The sequence below is a fragment of the Anomaloglossus baeobatrachus genome, chromosome 2 (genome assembly GCF_048569485.1).
Source record: "Anomaloglossus baeobatrachus isolate aAnoBae1 chromosome 2, aAnoBae1.hap1, whole genome shotgun sequence".
Taxonomy (NCBI): domain Eukaryota; kingdom Metazoa; phylum Chordata; class Amphibia; order Anura; family Aromobatidae; genus Anomaloglossus; species Anomaloglossus baeobatrachus.
Genome location: NC_134354.1, coordinates 491156927 through 491175228, shown reverse-complemented (window position 1 = coordinate 491175228; position 18302 = coordinate 491156927). Strand labels below are relative to the sequence as shown.

At 45.1% G+C, this 18302-nt stretch overlaps 1 protein-coding gene across 4 annotated transcripts in view; it reads left to right on the top strand.

Moving 5' to 3' along the window:
* Positions 1-18302, top strand: part of TBC1D8 (TBC1 domain family member 8) — a 133583-nt gene that overhangs the window by 63668 nt on the left and 51613 nt on the right. For all 4 annotated transcript variants that reach the window (XM_075336465.1, XM_075336469.1, XM_075336467.1 and 1 more), the window contains 2 exons: positions 13213-13420; positions 16131-16313. In XM_075336465.1, the coding sequence (XP_075192580.1) occupies positions 13213-13420; positions 16131-16313 (391 nt within the window). The remainder of the gene's footprint in view (positions 1-13212; positions 13421-16130; positions 16314-18302) is intronic.

The window sequence follows — 18302 nt, the reverse complement described above, 5'->3', positions numbered from 1 at the left end:
TTTTTTTTGTTGTTAAAGGAGTGGCGTCTGCTTCATTCACAGCTCTGTGCATAGTGGGCGGCAGCTGTAACTGCGCCCTGACACTGACTGACAGCCAGTTCATCAGTGTGTCAGTACACAGTTGGCTGTCAGTCAGTGGTGTGAATACAGCTGCTGGTCACTATCCACAGAACGGTGACTGAATTCACACCGGAGGAGTAAAGTTATTTTCTCAATGCTGGTGCCAGGCAACTTCAGAATGCTATTAACCTGCAGTTTAAGCCCACATATCTGCAGGATAATAGTGCTGCTTTACCTGATAGGTTCCCTTTAAATAGTGCCTGAAAAAATCCTAATAAATCACTAGAAAAGTCCTCAAAATCCCAAGATGTTCCTTCATTTCTAAGGCTTGTGTCTGAGTATAGTAGCCAAAAGTTTATAAAAACTACTAAAACAGTGTAATAAATTTGACTTGCATTTTCCTGGATTGGCCTTTTGGGTTACAGAAAAAAAATGGATTCAATTTGAAAAAAGTTTACTTTTCGTAGCCCGCTTTGCTTTAATTCATGTGATACTCCTAAAAGCTTAAGAATCTTTCTAAATACTATCCTGCATACTTTCATGGGGACACTTTTTAAAATGAGATGATTTATGGGGAGGTGATTCTAACATGTAAGTCCCATTCAGAAAAAACAAATAGAAGGAAAAAATCCAGGCACTGCTTACCGTATCCTCCAAAGAATGTCAGCGGCGTCTTCTCAGATCAATCCGTCTCGCATATGGGAGCCGCATGCGTTCATTCGGTCCCGTACCAGGATCTTTTTGAATTTTCACCTGACAAACACTGCTAGAGGAGGGCTGACCGCAACCGAGGTGCTAGCGCCAAAATAAAGAAAGTCTATCTAAAAAAGAGATCGGCAGCACTCTGCGGTGTGAGTTTAATTTTGCTGCATGCAAACAGGTGAGACAGCTGAGGTGAGGGAGCACGTAGGACGACGGTACCGTTTCGCACCTCTAGGGGTGCTTTCACGGGTCCACCTGTAAGTCCAGCAAAACAATTTATTTTTAATTCAATTAAAAAATGTCCAGTTTTTTGTTTTTTTTTTAAAAATGTGGAAAATTGCCGCTAAACTAATGCACCTTTTGATGGCCCATATAAATAAAAGGACATATAAAAATAGTGTCAAAATAGATAGACAAATGTTAAGGCCACGTCACACACAGCAACATCGCTAGCAACATCGCTGCTGAGGCACAACTTGCTAGCGATGTTGCTGTGTGTGACATCCAGCAACAACCTGGCCCCTGCTGTGAGGTCGCCGGTTCTTGCTGAATGTCCTGGACCATTTTAGTTGTTGCTCTCCCGCTGTGAAGCGCACATCGCTGTGTGTGACAGCAAGAGAGCAACAACTAAATGTGCAGGCAGCAGGAGCTGGCTTCTGCCGACGCTGGTAACCATGGTAAACATCGGGTAATCAAGAAGCCCTTTCCTTGGTTACCTGATATTTACCTATGTTACCAGCGTCCGCCGCTCTCAGCTGTCAGTGCCGGCTCCTTGCTCCCTGCACACATAGCCAGACTACACATCGGGTAATTAACCCGATGTGTACTCTGGCTAGGAGTGCAGGGAGCCAGCGCTAAGCGGTGTGCGCTGGTAACCAAGGTAAATATCGGGTTGGTTACCCGATATTTACCTTAGTTACCAAGCGCAGCATTGCTTCCACGCGTCGCTGCTGGCTGGGGGCTGGTCACTGGTTGCTGGTGAGATCTGCCTGTTTGACAGCTCACCAGCAACCCATGTAGCGACGCTCCAGCGATCCCACCAGCAACCTGACCTGGCAGGGATCGCTGGAGCATCGCTACACTGGTTGCTGGTGAGCTGTCACACAGGCAGATCTCACCAGCAACCAGTGACCAGCCCCCATCCAGCAGCGACGCGTGGAAGCGATGCTGCGCTTGGTAACTAAGGTAAATATCGGGTAACCAACCCGATATTTACCTTGGTTACCAGCGCACACCTCTTATTGCTGACTCCCTGAACTCCTAGCCAGAGTACACATCGGGTTAATTACCCGATGTGTAGTCTGGCTATGTGTGCAGGGAGCAGTGAGCCGGCACTGACAGCGTGAGAGCGGCGGATGCTGGTAACGAAGGTAAATATCGGGTAACCAAGGAAAGGGCTTCTTGGTTACCCGATATTTACATTGGTTACCAGCCTCCGCGGCAGTCGGCTCCTGCTGCCTGCACATTTAGTTGTTGCTCTCTCGCTGTCACACACAGCGATGTGTGCTTCACAGCGGGAGAGCAACAACTAAAAAATGGTCCAGGACATTCAGCAACAACCAGCGACCTCACAGCAGGGGCTAGGTTGTTGCTGGATGTCACACACAGCAACATCGCTAGCAACATCGCTGTTACGTCACAAAAGTCGTGCCTCAGCAGCAATGTTGCTAGCGATGTTGCTTAGTGAGACGTGGCCTTAAGCCCTATTTAATGATAATATTAGTATTGTACTAAAAAAAATTACCTGACACATTCCGTTTAAGAGCTAAAATATACATATTTTGAAAACTGCTTTTTTCAGGTTTTTCAATAATGGAGTCAACGTCAAAGAATCTCTGAGTCCCCTAAATAAGTAAATGATTCCAAAGTTATATCCACGTAAAGTGACTCATGCCAGATAAAAAAATGGGTCTGCGTCCTAAAGTTACAAATACGTGGAGTCATTAACTAGAATGCACCCAAGTAGATATAAAAAAAATAAACCGGATTATTAACCTCTTTACGACAGCCTTACGTTTTAAAACGGCAGCAGAATAGGGTACTTATTCTGATCCGCCTTTTTAAAACTGCAGGAAGAAAAAAGTAAATAGCGGCCCCCCAGTGTCGGAAAATCTATGGGGTTTCTGCTATCAGGGGTAGCTGAGACCCTGGAGATCACAATACCGGCCGTTTTTTTCCAGTTCCTGGTCATGTGATCACCGGTACACACCGCAAAACCGTGATGACGTGACAGTAAATGGCAGTGCCAATTAAAAAAATGATTTATCTCCCATCTGGCATGATTAAACATGTCAGGTGGGGGATAAATCTCCTCCCCCGTTTCCCTCTGGTCACTCTGTGTCGCCAAAGTGTCCCCCCGACACCCAATCCCCTCTCTACAACCCAAGATGGTGGCGCGCACAATAGTGTGCCAGCGCCGCATTCATCTTTTTTCTCTGATTTCTGTTGCATGTGCCATGACGCATGTGACAGAAAACTCCTCTCGAGGTCCTGCCAAGTCACCCTCTATAACTCCCCTGTGTCCCTGGTACCTTATGCCTCAGCGATCCCTCCTCCTACTTCTCCAAAGATGCTGTCACATGCGCAGAGCGACTGTCAGCTCAGCGTCACTGCGTTCAGTGACGCTGAGCTCACTGTTGCTCATACTGCCGAGCGGTGGACCCGGGGAGAGTGGATGCACCCACACTCCTCACATGAAGGGTCTACCCTTCTAGAAAATGGGGAATACATTCACTGAGCATACCCCCATATTCTAGAAGGTCGAGAATCGTCGTGGGACCTCCAAAATGGCTTACTGCGGACTGGATTTTTTTTTCTTTTCAATAAATTGGTGAAAGAGGGAATATTTTGGGGAATGTTTTTTCAAATAAAATTATTTTTTGTAGTCTAGTCTATTTTCTCTTTTTATTACTGACAGTTTGTGATGTCAGGTATCTGATAGGCGCCATGACATCATGGTAAAAAATTTTTTTTTTTTTATTTTCACGGCTCACCGTTATAAACGTCTGTGAAGCACCCGGGGTTGAAGGTGCTCACCAAACTGCTAGATAAATTCCTTGAAGGGTCTAGTTTCCAAAATGGGGTTACTTGTGAGGGGCAATCTATTTCAGCCAAATGTGTGTTCCAAATGCTGTGGTGCTCGATGGGCGAAGCCCATGTTGATTTTTTTAAAAAAAATCATTAAAAAAAAGCCTAAACATAAATCCTAACCCTAAGGTTAGGGGTAAAAAAAAATGTGTGGGCTCCCGCTGCTTTTTCTATTGCTAAAGGTAACCCAAGCATCTACTGTCTCCTAACCCCCACTGCTTGGTGTTCCCTTCCCTGGCAATGGAAAATCCAGGGAAGACCCTTTTTTTTTTTTTTTTTTGGCCAAAACCCAAAAAAATATAACACTGGCTTCGCCATGTTTTTGTATGCTAGCCAGGTACAGCAGGCAAGTACGAGCTGCCCCCAACCCCCGGCTGCCTATTTGTACCCAGCTGGTAACCAAAAATATAGGGAAGCCCCTTTTTTAAATTATTTCATGAATTTCATGAAATAATGAAAAAAAAAACAAAACCACGTGGGCTTCGCCTATTTTTTATGTCCAGCCTGGTACAACTAGGAGATTGGAATCCGCAGCGCAGGGTGGCCCAAGCATTCTGACCCCCTTTTCCCTCCGCAGCGAATTGCAGTCCGCAGCCGCCCCAGAAAATAGCGCTTTCATCGAAGCGCCATCTTCTGGCACTGTATCCAACTCTTTCAGCAGCCCTATTGCCAGGTGGCACGCTGGGTAATAAGGGGTTAATATCAGCTTTGTTTTACCAGCTGGTATAAAGCCCAAGATTCTTAATGCCAAGTTTCACCCGTCCTTAAGAATCTCCAATAAAAGGTTAAAAAAAGACATCACACAGAGAAAATATACTTTATTAGAAATAAATACACAGACACATTAGGGAGTCTATCTTTAGTACTCCCTCCCACCCCTCCACAATAGATAGAGATTTATGTACTGACCATGCCAGGAGAGAGAGGGGGGAGGAAAGAGAGAGGGGGGAGAAAATAAAGAGGGGAAAGAGAGAGGGGGATAAGAGAGGTGCTCTGTCACATGCTGTGCTGCATGTCACCAACTTGCTCCACTCTTTGACTTGTGCAGGTAACAGTGGGGTAAGTTGGTGACATGCAGCACAAGTCACTGTGTGGAGTAAGTTGGTGACATGTAGGACGACAGGTGACAGAGCAGAGCAAGTTGGTGACGTTCTCTGCTCTGACACGTGCTGTGCTGCATGTCACTAACTTGTCAGTCTCTAGCTGCATCCGGTTACCTGTACGCTCTTGGGAGTACAGGATCACACTGCCTGTCACCGCACGCTCCCCTGACAGCTAAGCCTTAGGCTTAGGCTGTGCTGGATATTGCAATCAGATACTTGCACGAAAGGATGGGGGGGGATCAGCTGAAGAAACCCTCCCTGTACTCCACATATCTGCCGGTTGCTAAGCCTTCTTCACCGCTCCACACTGCCGCCCTGTAGCATCCTCCGGATCCTCCCCTCAATGCTCGGCTGTGACGTGTGGTAGTCACCGCCCACAGCCCAGTTAATCAGTGCGAGTGGCGCCAGCATCCCCTGATGTAACGTCAAGTCTGAGAGCCCAGAACTTGACGTGACGTAAGAGGATACTAGCGGCCACAGCAGCAGGGGGTCATGTGACAGGCACTGAGCATGCAGGATAGCGCCGCTCAGTGCCAGAACTGGAAATTGAAGCCAATGAAGAAGACACCTAAAATTCTAAGTTACAGTCATAGAGAAAATAAAAAAATGGGTGAACGACCCCTTTAAGTACAAAACTGGCTTCGTCCTTAAGTAGTTAAACTTTCCTATTATAAATAAGTGGATGCCTCATGATAGATTTAGCTCATTTGGAATTGTCTAACATTTAGAAACTGAAATTGCACCAAAATATTGTGCCATTTTCTTAACTGTGACCTAAAACTGTGCGTCTTTGGAGAGCTCCTTACTTTTGTTACTTTTTAAATTTAGTAAGCAATGTAAAGAGTTACAATTTGTTGCCAGTTACTTTTCATGACAATTTTGGAGAAGGTAACAACAAAAATTGGATGGACTATGGTATGCAGTCTATGGTAAGGCTTGTATTGTGTGCAGGAGTAGTTGGCCTACCCCAGGCTGTCTGTTTTATGGCGTTAATGTAGTGGAGCATTTAATTTACTTGTTATTTATAAGTCCTATAGAATTGTGGTTTTAAGCTAGGAACTCTTACCAACTCCACATAGCACCCTGGGGGTAAATACAGTATGGAATATCACAACTCTCATTGCATGCTGTTACTTAGCAGTATATGTTACCAACCGTCCATTAACACTTGTAATTCTATGACCAGTGAGCCAGCCTAGCATGATTTATCTGTCTTTTGTGTTCATATAATCGTAAATCACAACTTGTACAATTGTATTCACTTTCAGGCTAGACAAAATGAGCCTTGTCAGTCGGGTTCTGCTCCCTGCTCTTGATGCATTCCTTGGCTGAGTGTTTCTACTATGCGCCAAATGCATGAAGCGACACCAATCCATAATATGAAGATGAAGTGACTACCAAGTATCTCGTTACATTGGCACCTGGGGGTGGGATATATTAGGCAGCAAGTGAAACATCAGTTCGTGAAGTTGATGACCATAGGAGAGACACAAGAATTTAACTACATTAATTAGGGCCAAATTGTTTTGATAAACCACTGCTCTGATGAATTGTGTGTTTAACATGGGGTATATGGGTGTCACCTACATAGGGGAGAAGATGTCACATAATTGTGAGAAGAGGGAAAGCTAGACGAGGCAGTGTGAGGCTTTGGGCAATGTTCTGCTGGGAAATCTTGGATGTGAGACATGGTTGGAGAAGGGCATGACATGTATTCTGGCAGAGAAATGGTTGGAGAGGGGCATGACATGAATTCTGGCAAGGACATGTTTTGAGAGGGACATGCTGTCATTTCCTGTAAAGATGTACAGTGGAACCTCGCTTAACGAGTAACCCAGTTAACGAGAATTTCGCTTAACAAGCAAAGCTTTCTGTAAATTTGTAACTCTTGTTTACGAGAAAGCTTTGCTGTACGAGCAAAATGCTCACCGCACACACTTCTGGTTCCGTACATCTACCGCGCTCTGACTCCGCTCTTGCCGTCCACACAAACAAACACAAGCACACACAACACACACAAACAAACACGCACGCACGCACACACATACAGTATTATGCTCAGCTTACCTGCTGTTCCATCACCGGCCTCATGGTTCTTGTAGTTTGCCGGTACATCGCAACGGGGGAGGAATCCTCGCGGCGAACTACAAGACCCGGGAGGCCGGCGATGGAACGGAAGGTAAGGTGAGCATAATATGTGTACCTTCCGTTCCATCGCTGGCCTCCTGGGTCCTGTAGTTCACCGCTCCAGGATGTGTATCCGCAAGCATCGCGACGAGGCAGGAACTTCCCCTGTTAGCCGCTATTCAAAGGCAGCGCGCTGGCCAATCAGTGGCAAGCGGCTCCTGCTTTTGACGTTAGCGCTCTGGGTGCGGAAGTTCCTCCTCGTCGTGATGGTTACCCGATACACAGCCCGTACTAGCGAACAGCAAGTCCCAGGAGACCGGCGATGGAACGGAAGGTAAGGTGAGCATAATATGTGCATGCTTGTGTGTGCTTGTGTGTGTTTGGACGTGTGGGACCAGGATGGGACATTTAACAAGTTGTAGAATGAATTGTCTGCATTGCAACGATTTCCTATGGGAACTCTTGCTTTGCTGAACGAGTAACTTGGATAACAAGCACACTCCCAGAACGGATTGTTCTTGTTAACCAAGGTTCCACTGTAGTTGGTGAAGGGTCATACTGTGATTTCTTGTAAGATATACAGTAGTTGTAGAGAGGCATACTGTGATTTCTTGTAAGATATAGTTGGAGAGGAGCATGCTGTGATTTATTGCAAGGGCATGATTGGATAGGGGCATACTGTGAATTTATGTAAGGATGTGGTCGGATATGGGCATGCTGTAATTTTGTGGAAAAATGTAGTTGAAGAGGGGCATGCTGTGATTTCGTGGAAAGATGTAGTTGGGGAGGGACATGCTGTGATTTCGTGGAAAGATATAGTTGGAGAGGGGCATGCTGTGATTGCTTGTAAAGATGTAATTAGAGAGGGACATGCTGTGATTGCTTGAACAGATGTAGTTGGAGAGGGGCATGCTGTGATTGCTTGTAAAGATGTAGTTGGGGAGGGACATGCTGTGATTTTGTGGAAAGATGTAGTTGGAGAGGGGCATGCAGTGATTGCTTGTAAAGATGTAATTAGAGAGGGACATGCTGTGATTTTGTGGAAAGATGTAGTTGGAGAGGGGCATGCAGTGATTGCTTGTAAAGATGTAATTAGAGAGGGACATGCTGTGATTTTGTGGAAAGATGTAGTTGGAGAGGGGCATGCAGTGATTGCTTGTAAATATGTAATTAGAGAGGGACATGCTGTGATTGCTTGAACAGATGTAGTTGGAGAGGGGCATGCTGTGATTGCTTGTAAAGATGTAGTTGGAGAGGGGCATGCTTTGATTGCTTGTAAAGATGTAGTTGGAGAGGGGCATGTTTTTATTTCTTCCAAGGAAGTGGTGTAGGCTGCTGTGACAACCGGGGAAGGTGGGGAGTGAAAACTAGCTTAACAAATAAATAGGAGGGCACTGCTGTGACTTCAGTAAGGTGATCTTTCTTATGCCTGCTCGGAAATTACTACTTTGTCAAGGCCATTAACCCCAGAATTCAGAACAGTTACTGCACATTTATTTTTTTCAGGTATCAGTAATTGCCACTTAGGCCGGAGTCTTACTAGTGTAAGGCTCACACAAGTGTAATGAGAGAAAATCTTGCATTGCATGTGGCCCAATGTTATGTAATGAGGCAGAGCAGATCTGCCCTAATCGGACTGTGGAAAACATCCCAGAATGCTGCAATTGTCAGTAAGTCTTGCATCACTCGCACCCATACAAGTCTATGAGTGCGTTATACACAGAGACAGGCAATGGAGAAGATGGAGAGCTGAATCTGTTCCTATTCTCCTCACCTCTGATCCGATCACAGTGGATGACACTCTGCACAGGCTCGCAGCAGAGCCTGAGCCGAGGGTCAGTTAGCATATATCGCATTCGATGCTCTCACATTCAATGCTACACACACTAATATGACCCCGGCCTTAGGCACAAGAGCAAGTAACAACATGCTTAAGGCTACTTTCACACATCCGGCTGTAGCGGTGCGACACAATCCGGCGTTCTGCTGAAAAAACGAAACCGGTTTTTTTTTGCCGCCGGTTTCGTGTTTTCCAGCATTGACTTGCATTGGTGCCACATTGTGCCGCATGGGCTTGCGTTCCGTCCGGTTTTTGCCGCATGCGGCAGATTTAGCCAATGCGGCGGCCGGATAGAACGTTACCTGGCACGTTTTTTGCTCCGGCAAAAAAACTGCATCGCGCCGCATCCGACCGCTGCGGCGCATTTTTCAATGCATGCCTATGGACGCCGGATGCGGCGCGATGCGGCAAAAAACGCATCCGGCAGCCGCATGCGGTTTCTTCCACTGCGCATGCTCAGTAGCGTGCCGCAACCGGAAAGAAACGGACGGGCCGCATGTAAAAACTTATGCAAAGGATGCGGTGTTTTTGCCGCATCCATTGCATAGGTTTCACAGCCGGATTGAGCCACAGTGCTCAAACCGGATGTGTGAAAGTAGCCTAAGATTTCTTGAAGCATGACTTAAATGGGAGCCTGTCATACTGTAAATGCAGTCTAATCTGCAGGAGACATGTTCAAGAATGAGGGGAGCTGAGCACATTAATATGTATCTTGTGGGAAAAGATTCCATGTAACTGGTCCTCTTCTGCATTGAAATCCCTGCTCATTAGTCGTTCCTAATCAATGATTGACAGCTATCTGCATACATATTTATAGAGGGGAGTCTGTCAGTCATTGATGAAGACTGCCCAATTGACTGAAAAGCACAGAATGCTTTTTAATAGACTTGCCTGCACTTACAGTATGATCGGCTCCCCTAAAGCCATGTTCTTTTCTCTGTGTAGTGCAGAAACCACCAACAAATTCTCTGGATCTACCTGTGGCCAAACATTTTTGTAACCCAGACCACAGCATCATGGACATGAAATTGCTGGTATTGAAAGGAAACTTCAAGTCCCAGAGAGACAGGAGACTATGGGAGTACAAACTTATGATGACCTTTGACACATTCAGAGAAGGAATGAATGTGTCTCATGGATTCATGTCTTTTTACATCAGTTAAAAGATGTGCTCCTCTGACCATCCGAGCGTGTCACAGCCCTGGACCAGACCCTTATCAAAGGACAATAAAACTTTCACACTGAACTGCAGCAGTATTTATGGCTAGAACAGCTTGTCCCCCTGCCATAGAGATAGTTCTGTTTCATATAACTTGTTCTTTTTTTTTTTTTTTTTTTTTTTTTTTTTTTTTTTTTTTTTACTGCACTATTCTAAGTCCTGTTGTGTATAAGTATGTGACTCTTCAGATTTTGTGTTATACCATGCCTGATGAAGAGACCTGAGTAGTCTCGAAAGCTTGCAATTATTACCATCTTTTCAGTTAGCCATTAAAAGGTATCAACCACTGAGGACTCTCTGTTCTTTTAAACAATTTTTTTATCTCTACTGGCTAACACGGTACAAAGATATATTTTACTTGCAACAAATTCTCTGTAACTTTCCAACAAGGCAATTTTCTGCAGTAAATGAATATCTGGGACATACCCTGAATTTCTGATCTGTGCTAAAGATCCCACCGCAGAATGCAGTATAGTGCACCCATACTGCTACAGTAACACACTGTACATATATGTATGTCTGGGGAGATACGATTTTAGAATGCACCACTGTAATGATTTACTGAGTAGGGAAGGTGCTGGTCTATGGAGTTGGAGGGTTTGCGTGGGCTGGAGTTGGAGGGTTTGCGTGGGCTGGAGTTGGAGGGTTTGCGTGGGCTGGAGTTGGAGGGTTTGCGTGGGCTGGAGTTGGAGGGTTGCTTGGGGTGGGGTGGCCCGGAGTGGTTGCAGGGGGTGGCCCGGAGGGGTTGCAGGGGGTGGCCCGGTGGGGTTGCAGGGGGTGGCCCGGTGGGGTTGCAGGGGGTGGCCCGGTGAGGTTGCAGGGGGTGGCCTGGAGGTGTTGCATGGGGTGGCCTGGTGGGGTTGCAGGGGGTGGCCTGGTGGGGTTGCAGGGGTGGCCCGGAGGGGTTGCAGGGGGTGGCCCGGAGGGGTTGCAGGGGGTGGCCCGGAGAGGTTGCAGGGGGTGGCCCGGAGAGGTTGCAGGGGGTGGCCCGGAGAGGTTGCAGGGGGTGGCCCGGAATGGTTGCAGGGGGTGGCCCGGAGAGGTTGCAGGGGGTGGCCCGGTGGGGTGGCCTGGTGGGGTTGCAGAGGGTGGCTCAGAGGGGCTGTATGGGATGGCCCCTATAACTGTGGGCACACTTTCATGAGAACATTAATGAGATGCTGTTTTTCTTTGATTGCCGCCTCCTAGGTCCTGAGTAATGCCTAACGTTTTACAGAAGCGTAGCCATAAAGAAGCACAGTGTGGTTACCGATGTGCACACAGGACTTCTGCTTTCCAAGATTCTTCCTATTAGATTCCTGTATTTTTCATTGCCTTTAGGATTGGGGACAGCGTGTATTTTGTCTTGTGTGCGCCACAGAACAGGGAAGCCGTGTCTCCGATATGTAGTTATTAAGTAATTGCTGGGAATCTGTACAGAAATGTATTTGATTTCGACTTCATACTGGCCATGGGGTTCTAGTAAAAGAAAAAAAAATGTCTATGGGTAAAGAGGGTAGATTGTAAATTTCTGTACTCTTTTCTAATTGTGCAGCGGGGATGGAAGATCGCTGCACACGATTCTAAAGTACATGTATGCCCAAGCACAGTAAAGCCTCAGTCTCATTAGCACGTGCACAGAACCTCTGTAATAATGTATGATTGTGGGTACAACGTGACCGGAGTGCCCGGCTATCAATCATTGCAGTGTAATGTCAGCCCCGTCTGTGTCACAGCTGATCTTCAGAAAGAGAAGGGGGCTGGCCTTGCTACTGAAGTCAACCAGGCCCCTTTATACGCCGCTCCTGCCATGTGTTGATGTAGGAAACCTTTTCCTGTCCGAAACGAAACCGAAGAGACTTGAGGGGGCCAAAGATAGAACTTGTAGGTGAAGATTGGGACACCTTCTTAGGACTCTGACTTTTCTGGGGTCTATAAGGGCTCTACTACTATAGATGGAGGCCCAGAAACCTCACTGCTCTTTACTTACAGATCAGCAGTTTCTCTGATGTGAATATATTGCTTCTAGTCTGACACAAAGGAAATCATAGGAAAAATAAATAAAATAACATGGACCAAATTAGTGAAATATTTTTACAGATTTTTAAAAGTAATATACATAGGAAACATATCTCTTTAAAGGAATCAGTCACCAGGTTTTTGCTACCTCATCAGCATAATGTAGAGACAGAGGTCCTGATTACAGTGATGTGTCACTTACTGAGCTATTTGCTGTCATTTTGATAAAATCAATATTATCTCTGCTGCAAATCTAGCAGATATACAGAACTCATACATATGCTGGACTACCTGGCAGCACATCAAGTAGTCCTCTAATGATAATCTGCTGCTGATTAAACAGTGATTTTGATCAAAACCACACAAAGGAGCCCAGTAAGTGACATAACTGGAATCAGGGTCTCTGTCTCTAGGTTTTGCTGCTCTCAGATTAGGTGGCAAAAATCTGGTGATAGATTGCCTTTAATGAAGCTATGTTTACAGAGGGGTTTGAGGAATTTTTTGGAGTGTATCTGCTCAAAAGCCCTTCAACAATCCGGTTGGAGAAGTATGGGAAGTCTACTTTGCCGTTCATATGAGCATTTTTTTTTTTTATTTTTATTTTTTTTTTTACATTTGTTTTATTTTTTTATTATTATTTAAAAAAATGCTTAGTGGGGGAGGGAGAAAAAGTGCATGTCAGTTCTTCTTTCAAGTAGATCCTGATGGAATCCACTCCAAGCAAGTCACTGCGCAGACTGCAAAAAATGCTTCGGGGAAAAAACGCTACAATGTAATAAATTAAAATGAAAAACTCCAAAAGCAAAGCAGTTTCCGTCTGAAAAACCCATTGTTTTTGAACACCTCAAAAACCTGTGTGTGAACATAGCCTTAATGAGATTATATTACTAGTGAAGAGCTCTGTTCTGCAGATTTCTCCCCTTCTGTAATCACTGACCTCATTCAAAAATGTAATTTGTGAATGAAGTTTTGGATATTAATGTTTTAAATAATATAGTTTCACAGACCATGTACTTTAATTTTATACCAAGAGAAAAATGCATAGGAAGTGAAGAATCATCCGTTTCTTTTTAAAGGGATCTTGAAGCAAGAGCACAAAAGGAGTTTTTTCGGGCGATATTTAAGCTTCCGAGAATTGAAAGGTTGCATGATGTTGTGGACTGTTCTCTATGGACACCCTTCAGCCGATGCCATACACCAGGCAGGATATATACTTCTGACAGCTACCTCTGCTTTGCAAGCAAGGAAGACGGAGTATGCAATGTTATTATTCCACTCACAGAGGTAGGACTTAAAGGGAAGGTGTCGTGCCCAAAAAAAAAAATAATTCAATAACTGAAAAAATGTAAAGTATTTAATGTTTTAATGTTTTGTTTAAATATTCTTATTTGTTTTTAATTGAGCAAAATGTAAAAAAGAAATGAAAAATGTGATATTTTCCACTCTAAAACACTAGGGGGAGCAGCTGCTGAAATTCTACAGAAATCCCACTGTAGAAAGAGCTCACATTACAGCTGCAGTAAAAGTGGGCAGAATCTGCTCTCCTGTGTGTGATGTCACAGCTTCCCCTCCTAATGTGGGTGTTTCCAAAAAGATAAGGGAGAATGAAGTGTAGGGACACCGTGCAGAGCCATTTTGTTGGTGACCACAAATGTTTAAAGTGTCACCAAGGACAGCTGCCTAGTGCTCCCCACATAATGCTCTGCACACCCCGATCCAGCAATGCTCTACCGCATGCACGCCTACCCGAAATATTCTGCCACATGCACGCCCGCAATGCTCTGCCACAGGGACGCACACAGTGTGTGTACACACTGTGTGTGGTGTGGCGGAGCCAGTGTGTGTATATATTGTGTGTACATACTATATACTGTGTGTACACTGTGTATATACTGTGTGTCTCACCGAGCAGCATGCACACCCAATGCTCTGCCAAACGCGCACACAATGCTCTGTCGCACGTACGCACACACAATGCTTTGCAATACGCACACGCAACACACACTGCTCTGCCACACGCACACACAATGCTCTGCCATGTACACCCACACAATGCTCTGCATGCACGCCCGCTGCAGCAAGGACTGGGGGGAGTAGCGGCGGTGTGGAGGGGTGGAGAGCGTGGGGGTGTCATTGGAGACTGTAGCATCGGTGTCGGGGGGAGGAGCGCCGTTACACTACTCACACAGGCCGACAGGTAACTGGCCAGGGGGGGAAGAGCGTGGGGGTGTCATTGAAGACGGTAGCATCGGTTTCGGGGGGAGGAGCGCCGTTACACTACTCACACAGGGCGACAGGTAACTGGCCGGGGGGGGAGAGCGTGGGGGTGTCATTGGAGACAGTAGCATAGGCGGCGGGGGAGGGGCACCGGTACATTACTCACACAGGCCGAACGGGTGACAGGGGGAAAAGTTCAGCACACAGCATGACCGCTGTGAGCTGCAGAAAGATGGCGCTGATCTCCTCCCTCTGCTGTGATCTGGAAAGCCCAGGGGGGCGCGTCCAGGTCACAGCAGGGGGCTCTCCTGCACTAAGTATAGGGGTCAGAGCTCGACTATCAGAGTGAATGCACAGGGGGCTGCCATAAAGGAGGTGAGTAACTGTTCTCACTCATAGCAAATCCATGATGGTAGCCCCCAGTGCTTCAGTAAACTAGAATTAAATAAAAGCTAAATAAACAGCGAGTTTTGAATTTTGTATTAAAAATACTTTATTTCACAATCACTATTATTAATACAAAAATAAAAAAAACACAACGCCCTACCTTTTAAGGGCTGGGGCTATACTGCGACATAAGCTGCAGAGGCAAAATGGCTCTATGCCACTGCTACATCGCAACATTGTACAATATATTGTACACTAGTATTCAAAAGGGTAACCTATTGAACTTTGTAACATATTTTTTAGAGAAATCTGCTTCTTTCTCTTTGTATTGATCTTTCAATCTCCATTTAAGGGAAACATTTGGAAAATCTATATTCACTGTATATGTATTTTCCCATTAATGATATTGGAGGTGACAGTTGGTCCTCATAAGATTTTATGAAAAAGGAAGTAGATGGAGAAAGACACAAACATTCTGCTGCAAGTTCTCCCTTCATGACTTTGTCATTTTAGTTTCTTTTTGTTTTAGTTTTTCCCCCACCAACACTTGTTAAATTGCACAGCCAGAGATTAACAGAGGGATCCACCCATGGCTGTTACAGGCACATGATGGCTGATTAAATCAACCATCATGTGCAGGGAAAGCTGTGGGCTTGGCATGCAAACCCGCATCAAAGGCAGGGGCACAACCTTTGATGTAAATGAATGTAAAAGATAAGGAAGGTATTAAAAGGGTATCACGGGGCGATAAAGATTCTTCTACTGTCCCTACCCTCATAAACTATAAAGTTGAGGTGCAAAGTGCAGTTCTATATCCTCACAATACCTATAATGCAGTTTGATGTTGTAGCTGCTCTTCACTGTTCCAACTCCCCTCTGGGACATTACATTACACGTCAGGGGGCCTGCCCCATGTTGGTAACATCCAACCCCCTGATAATAGCTTCTTCCCTGCAGTTGGAGAACAGGGGGCATGACTACACCCCAGCCACACCCCCTGCTCTTGACAGAACAGAAGCCGCTATTATCATGTGGCTGGCTGTTACCAACAACATAGAGCAAGCCCCCTGATGTGTGATCTAATGTCCCAGAGGGGAGGGGGAGCAGTGAAGATCAGCTGTAGCATCACACTGAATTGCAAGTATTGTGAGGGCAGGGCGAGTAGAAGAAATTATTTTTTTTGTCTCTCGAGTATCCCTGTAACAGCATTACATTTTTTTATTTAACATTGATATTTAAAGTTTTTCTGTTTCAGGAGAACTTGCAGCAGAATATCTGTTAAATTTGAAATCTACCCTAACCGTAAGCAAAATCGCAAAAAAATCACAGACTTTGAGTGTGGGCAGTCTAAAGATGCTCCAAAATTATTATTTTTTTTTTATAATTGTAGGTAGTAAGCGTGGAGAAGATGGAGGACACCAGTCTTTTACCAAACCCTATCATTATCAGCATAAGGCAACAAATGGCTTTCCAGTTTATAGAGCTGAAAGACCGAGAGAGTCTGGTTAATGGTTTACTCCAAAGGCTTCAACAAGTCAACACAAGTACAGTGTGCCTGCGAAGCAGAGACCTGGTACCATATATACATAACTGATAGCTCTTGTGCCGTAATAATCCACAATCATCATATTGCAGGAATGACTTAGCAGATGGAAGCCACGGACAAAGCTTATTTACATTGTAACTTCCCCAATGTCTCAGCTGGACTTCATAGGATAGTTAATGTATAATTCCCTCTTATCAGTAGCTTAGCTAGGGGAGGGGGGAGAGGTTGCCCTGAGCCTGCACTCACAGGGGCTGAGTTGGAGCTATTGCCAGTGTTAACTATATTGGCTTGAACAGCTCACTGATGGTGTATCCCTGCTCTACAGCAGAGAATAACTATATCTGTCACTCTGTTCTGTAGACCGCAGGGCTTTTTAACCCCTAAACGACCACGGGCAGTAAAGTTACGTCCTAGCGGTCATAGTGTTAATTCCCACCTGCTGCTGCGGGCTGCAGACGGGGAGCCGCGCACATGTCAGCTGATTTATACAGCTGATATGTGTGCCTAGAAGGTATGAGTGGAATCGCTCTCCACCCGTTCCTGTTAGCCCCTTAAATGGCACTGTCAGGATGTGACTGCGCCATATTTACTGTGATCAATGTAGATCGGTACTCCCATGCCGACACCGGAGGTCACGTGACATGATCACGTGGATTTGGTTGTTGTCATGGTAGGACAGGGTCATGTTATGACTCCTGTAGCTCACATAACTAAGTTTCCTGTAAGAAGCAGCCGGGTATTGCAGCTTACAGGAGATGATCATTTCTCCCGGTCTGAGCAATGCTGCTCTGATTGGGAGAAATGAGTGATCAGACTGCTAATCCGTATAGTCCCCTAGGGGGACTAGTAAATTAAAAAAAAAAAAAAAGTTTTGAAAAAAAACCTAAGAGTTCAAATCACCCCCCTTTCGCCCCATTGAAAATTAAAGGATTAAAAAAATAAAAATATACACACATTTGGTATCACCACTTTCAGAGATGCCCGATTTATCAAAATATATAATCAATTAATCTGATCAGTAAACTGCGTAGCAGCAGAAAAATTCCAAATGCCAACGTTTTTTTTTCATCGACGCATGTTTTGCGCAAAATGCAATAACAGGCGATCAAATCGTAGCGTCTGCACAAAAATGATACTGATAGAAACGTCGGCTCGAGACGCAAAAAAATAAGCCATCACTGAGCCACAGATCCCGATATTTCTTTTCAGTAACCGCGCGGTCATCAGCTGAGGTTCCCCTGTATCCACGATTAGGCTGTGCCACCGTAGTTGTTGCTATGGTTATCTGGTTAGGGGCCCACTCAGATGTTTCACACACCCCACCCTCCCACCCCTCCGCAAGCTAAACCCCTAGCTATACATCTGCCTCTTGTATTGTGTTAGTGATTATAAGCTGTGTACAGCATTGTAGAATATGACATCCCACTCTGCAAATTTTCAAGAGTTTTAAAAAGGAAGCTGTCACCATATTTCACAACACAACCACCATACATCAAGAAATAGATCTGTCAGACTGGAGAAGGCTGGTGTACTCACTTTTAAAATCCACAGTATGTATAATCCTGATCTTAAAATGAGCCTTGTCTTAACATGCTTATTTTAGTATAGGAACAAGAACTTAAAAAAAAAGTTATACAGCCATTCTGACATGGATTTTGAAAGTAAGTACACCAGGCTCCTTAGGTGTGAAAGCTCTTTCCTAATAATGTATGCCAGTTAGTATTGTGAAATCCAGTGACAGATCCTCTTTTTCCATTGTTTGCTGCAATGTCTAATATAATTTGTATTTTGACCTCACCATTGTAAGTATTTTCTGAAAGTGAATGCGAACGTTCTTATTTCTGTTCAGCGGTAGGCAGGCTGTACAGCCAAGTCTGCTGTAAGATGAGAATATGTGTAGATGGAAGCTATTGGGTCATCCAGGCCTCCCAACCTGCAGGATAATGATTCCCAGCCATTATCAAGCAATAAAATCAAACCAGTGCTTAAAAATGGCTTTTATTCCCGTCACTCATA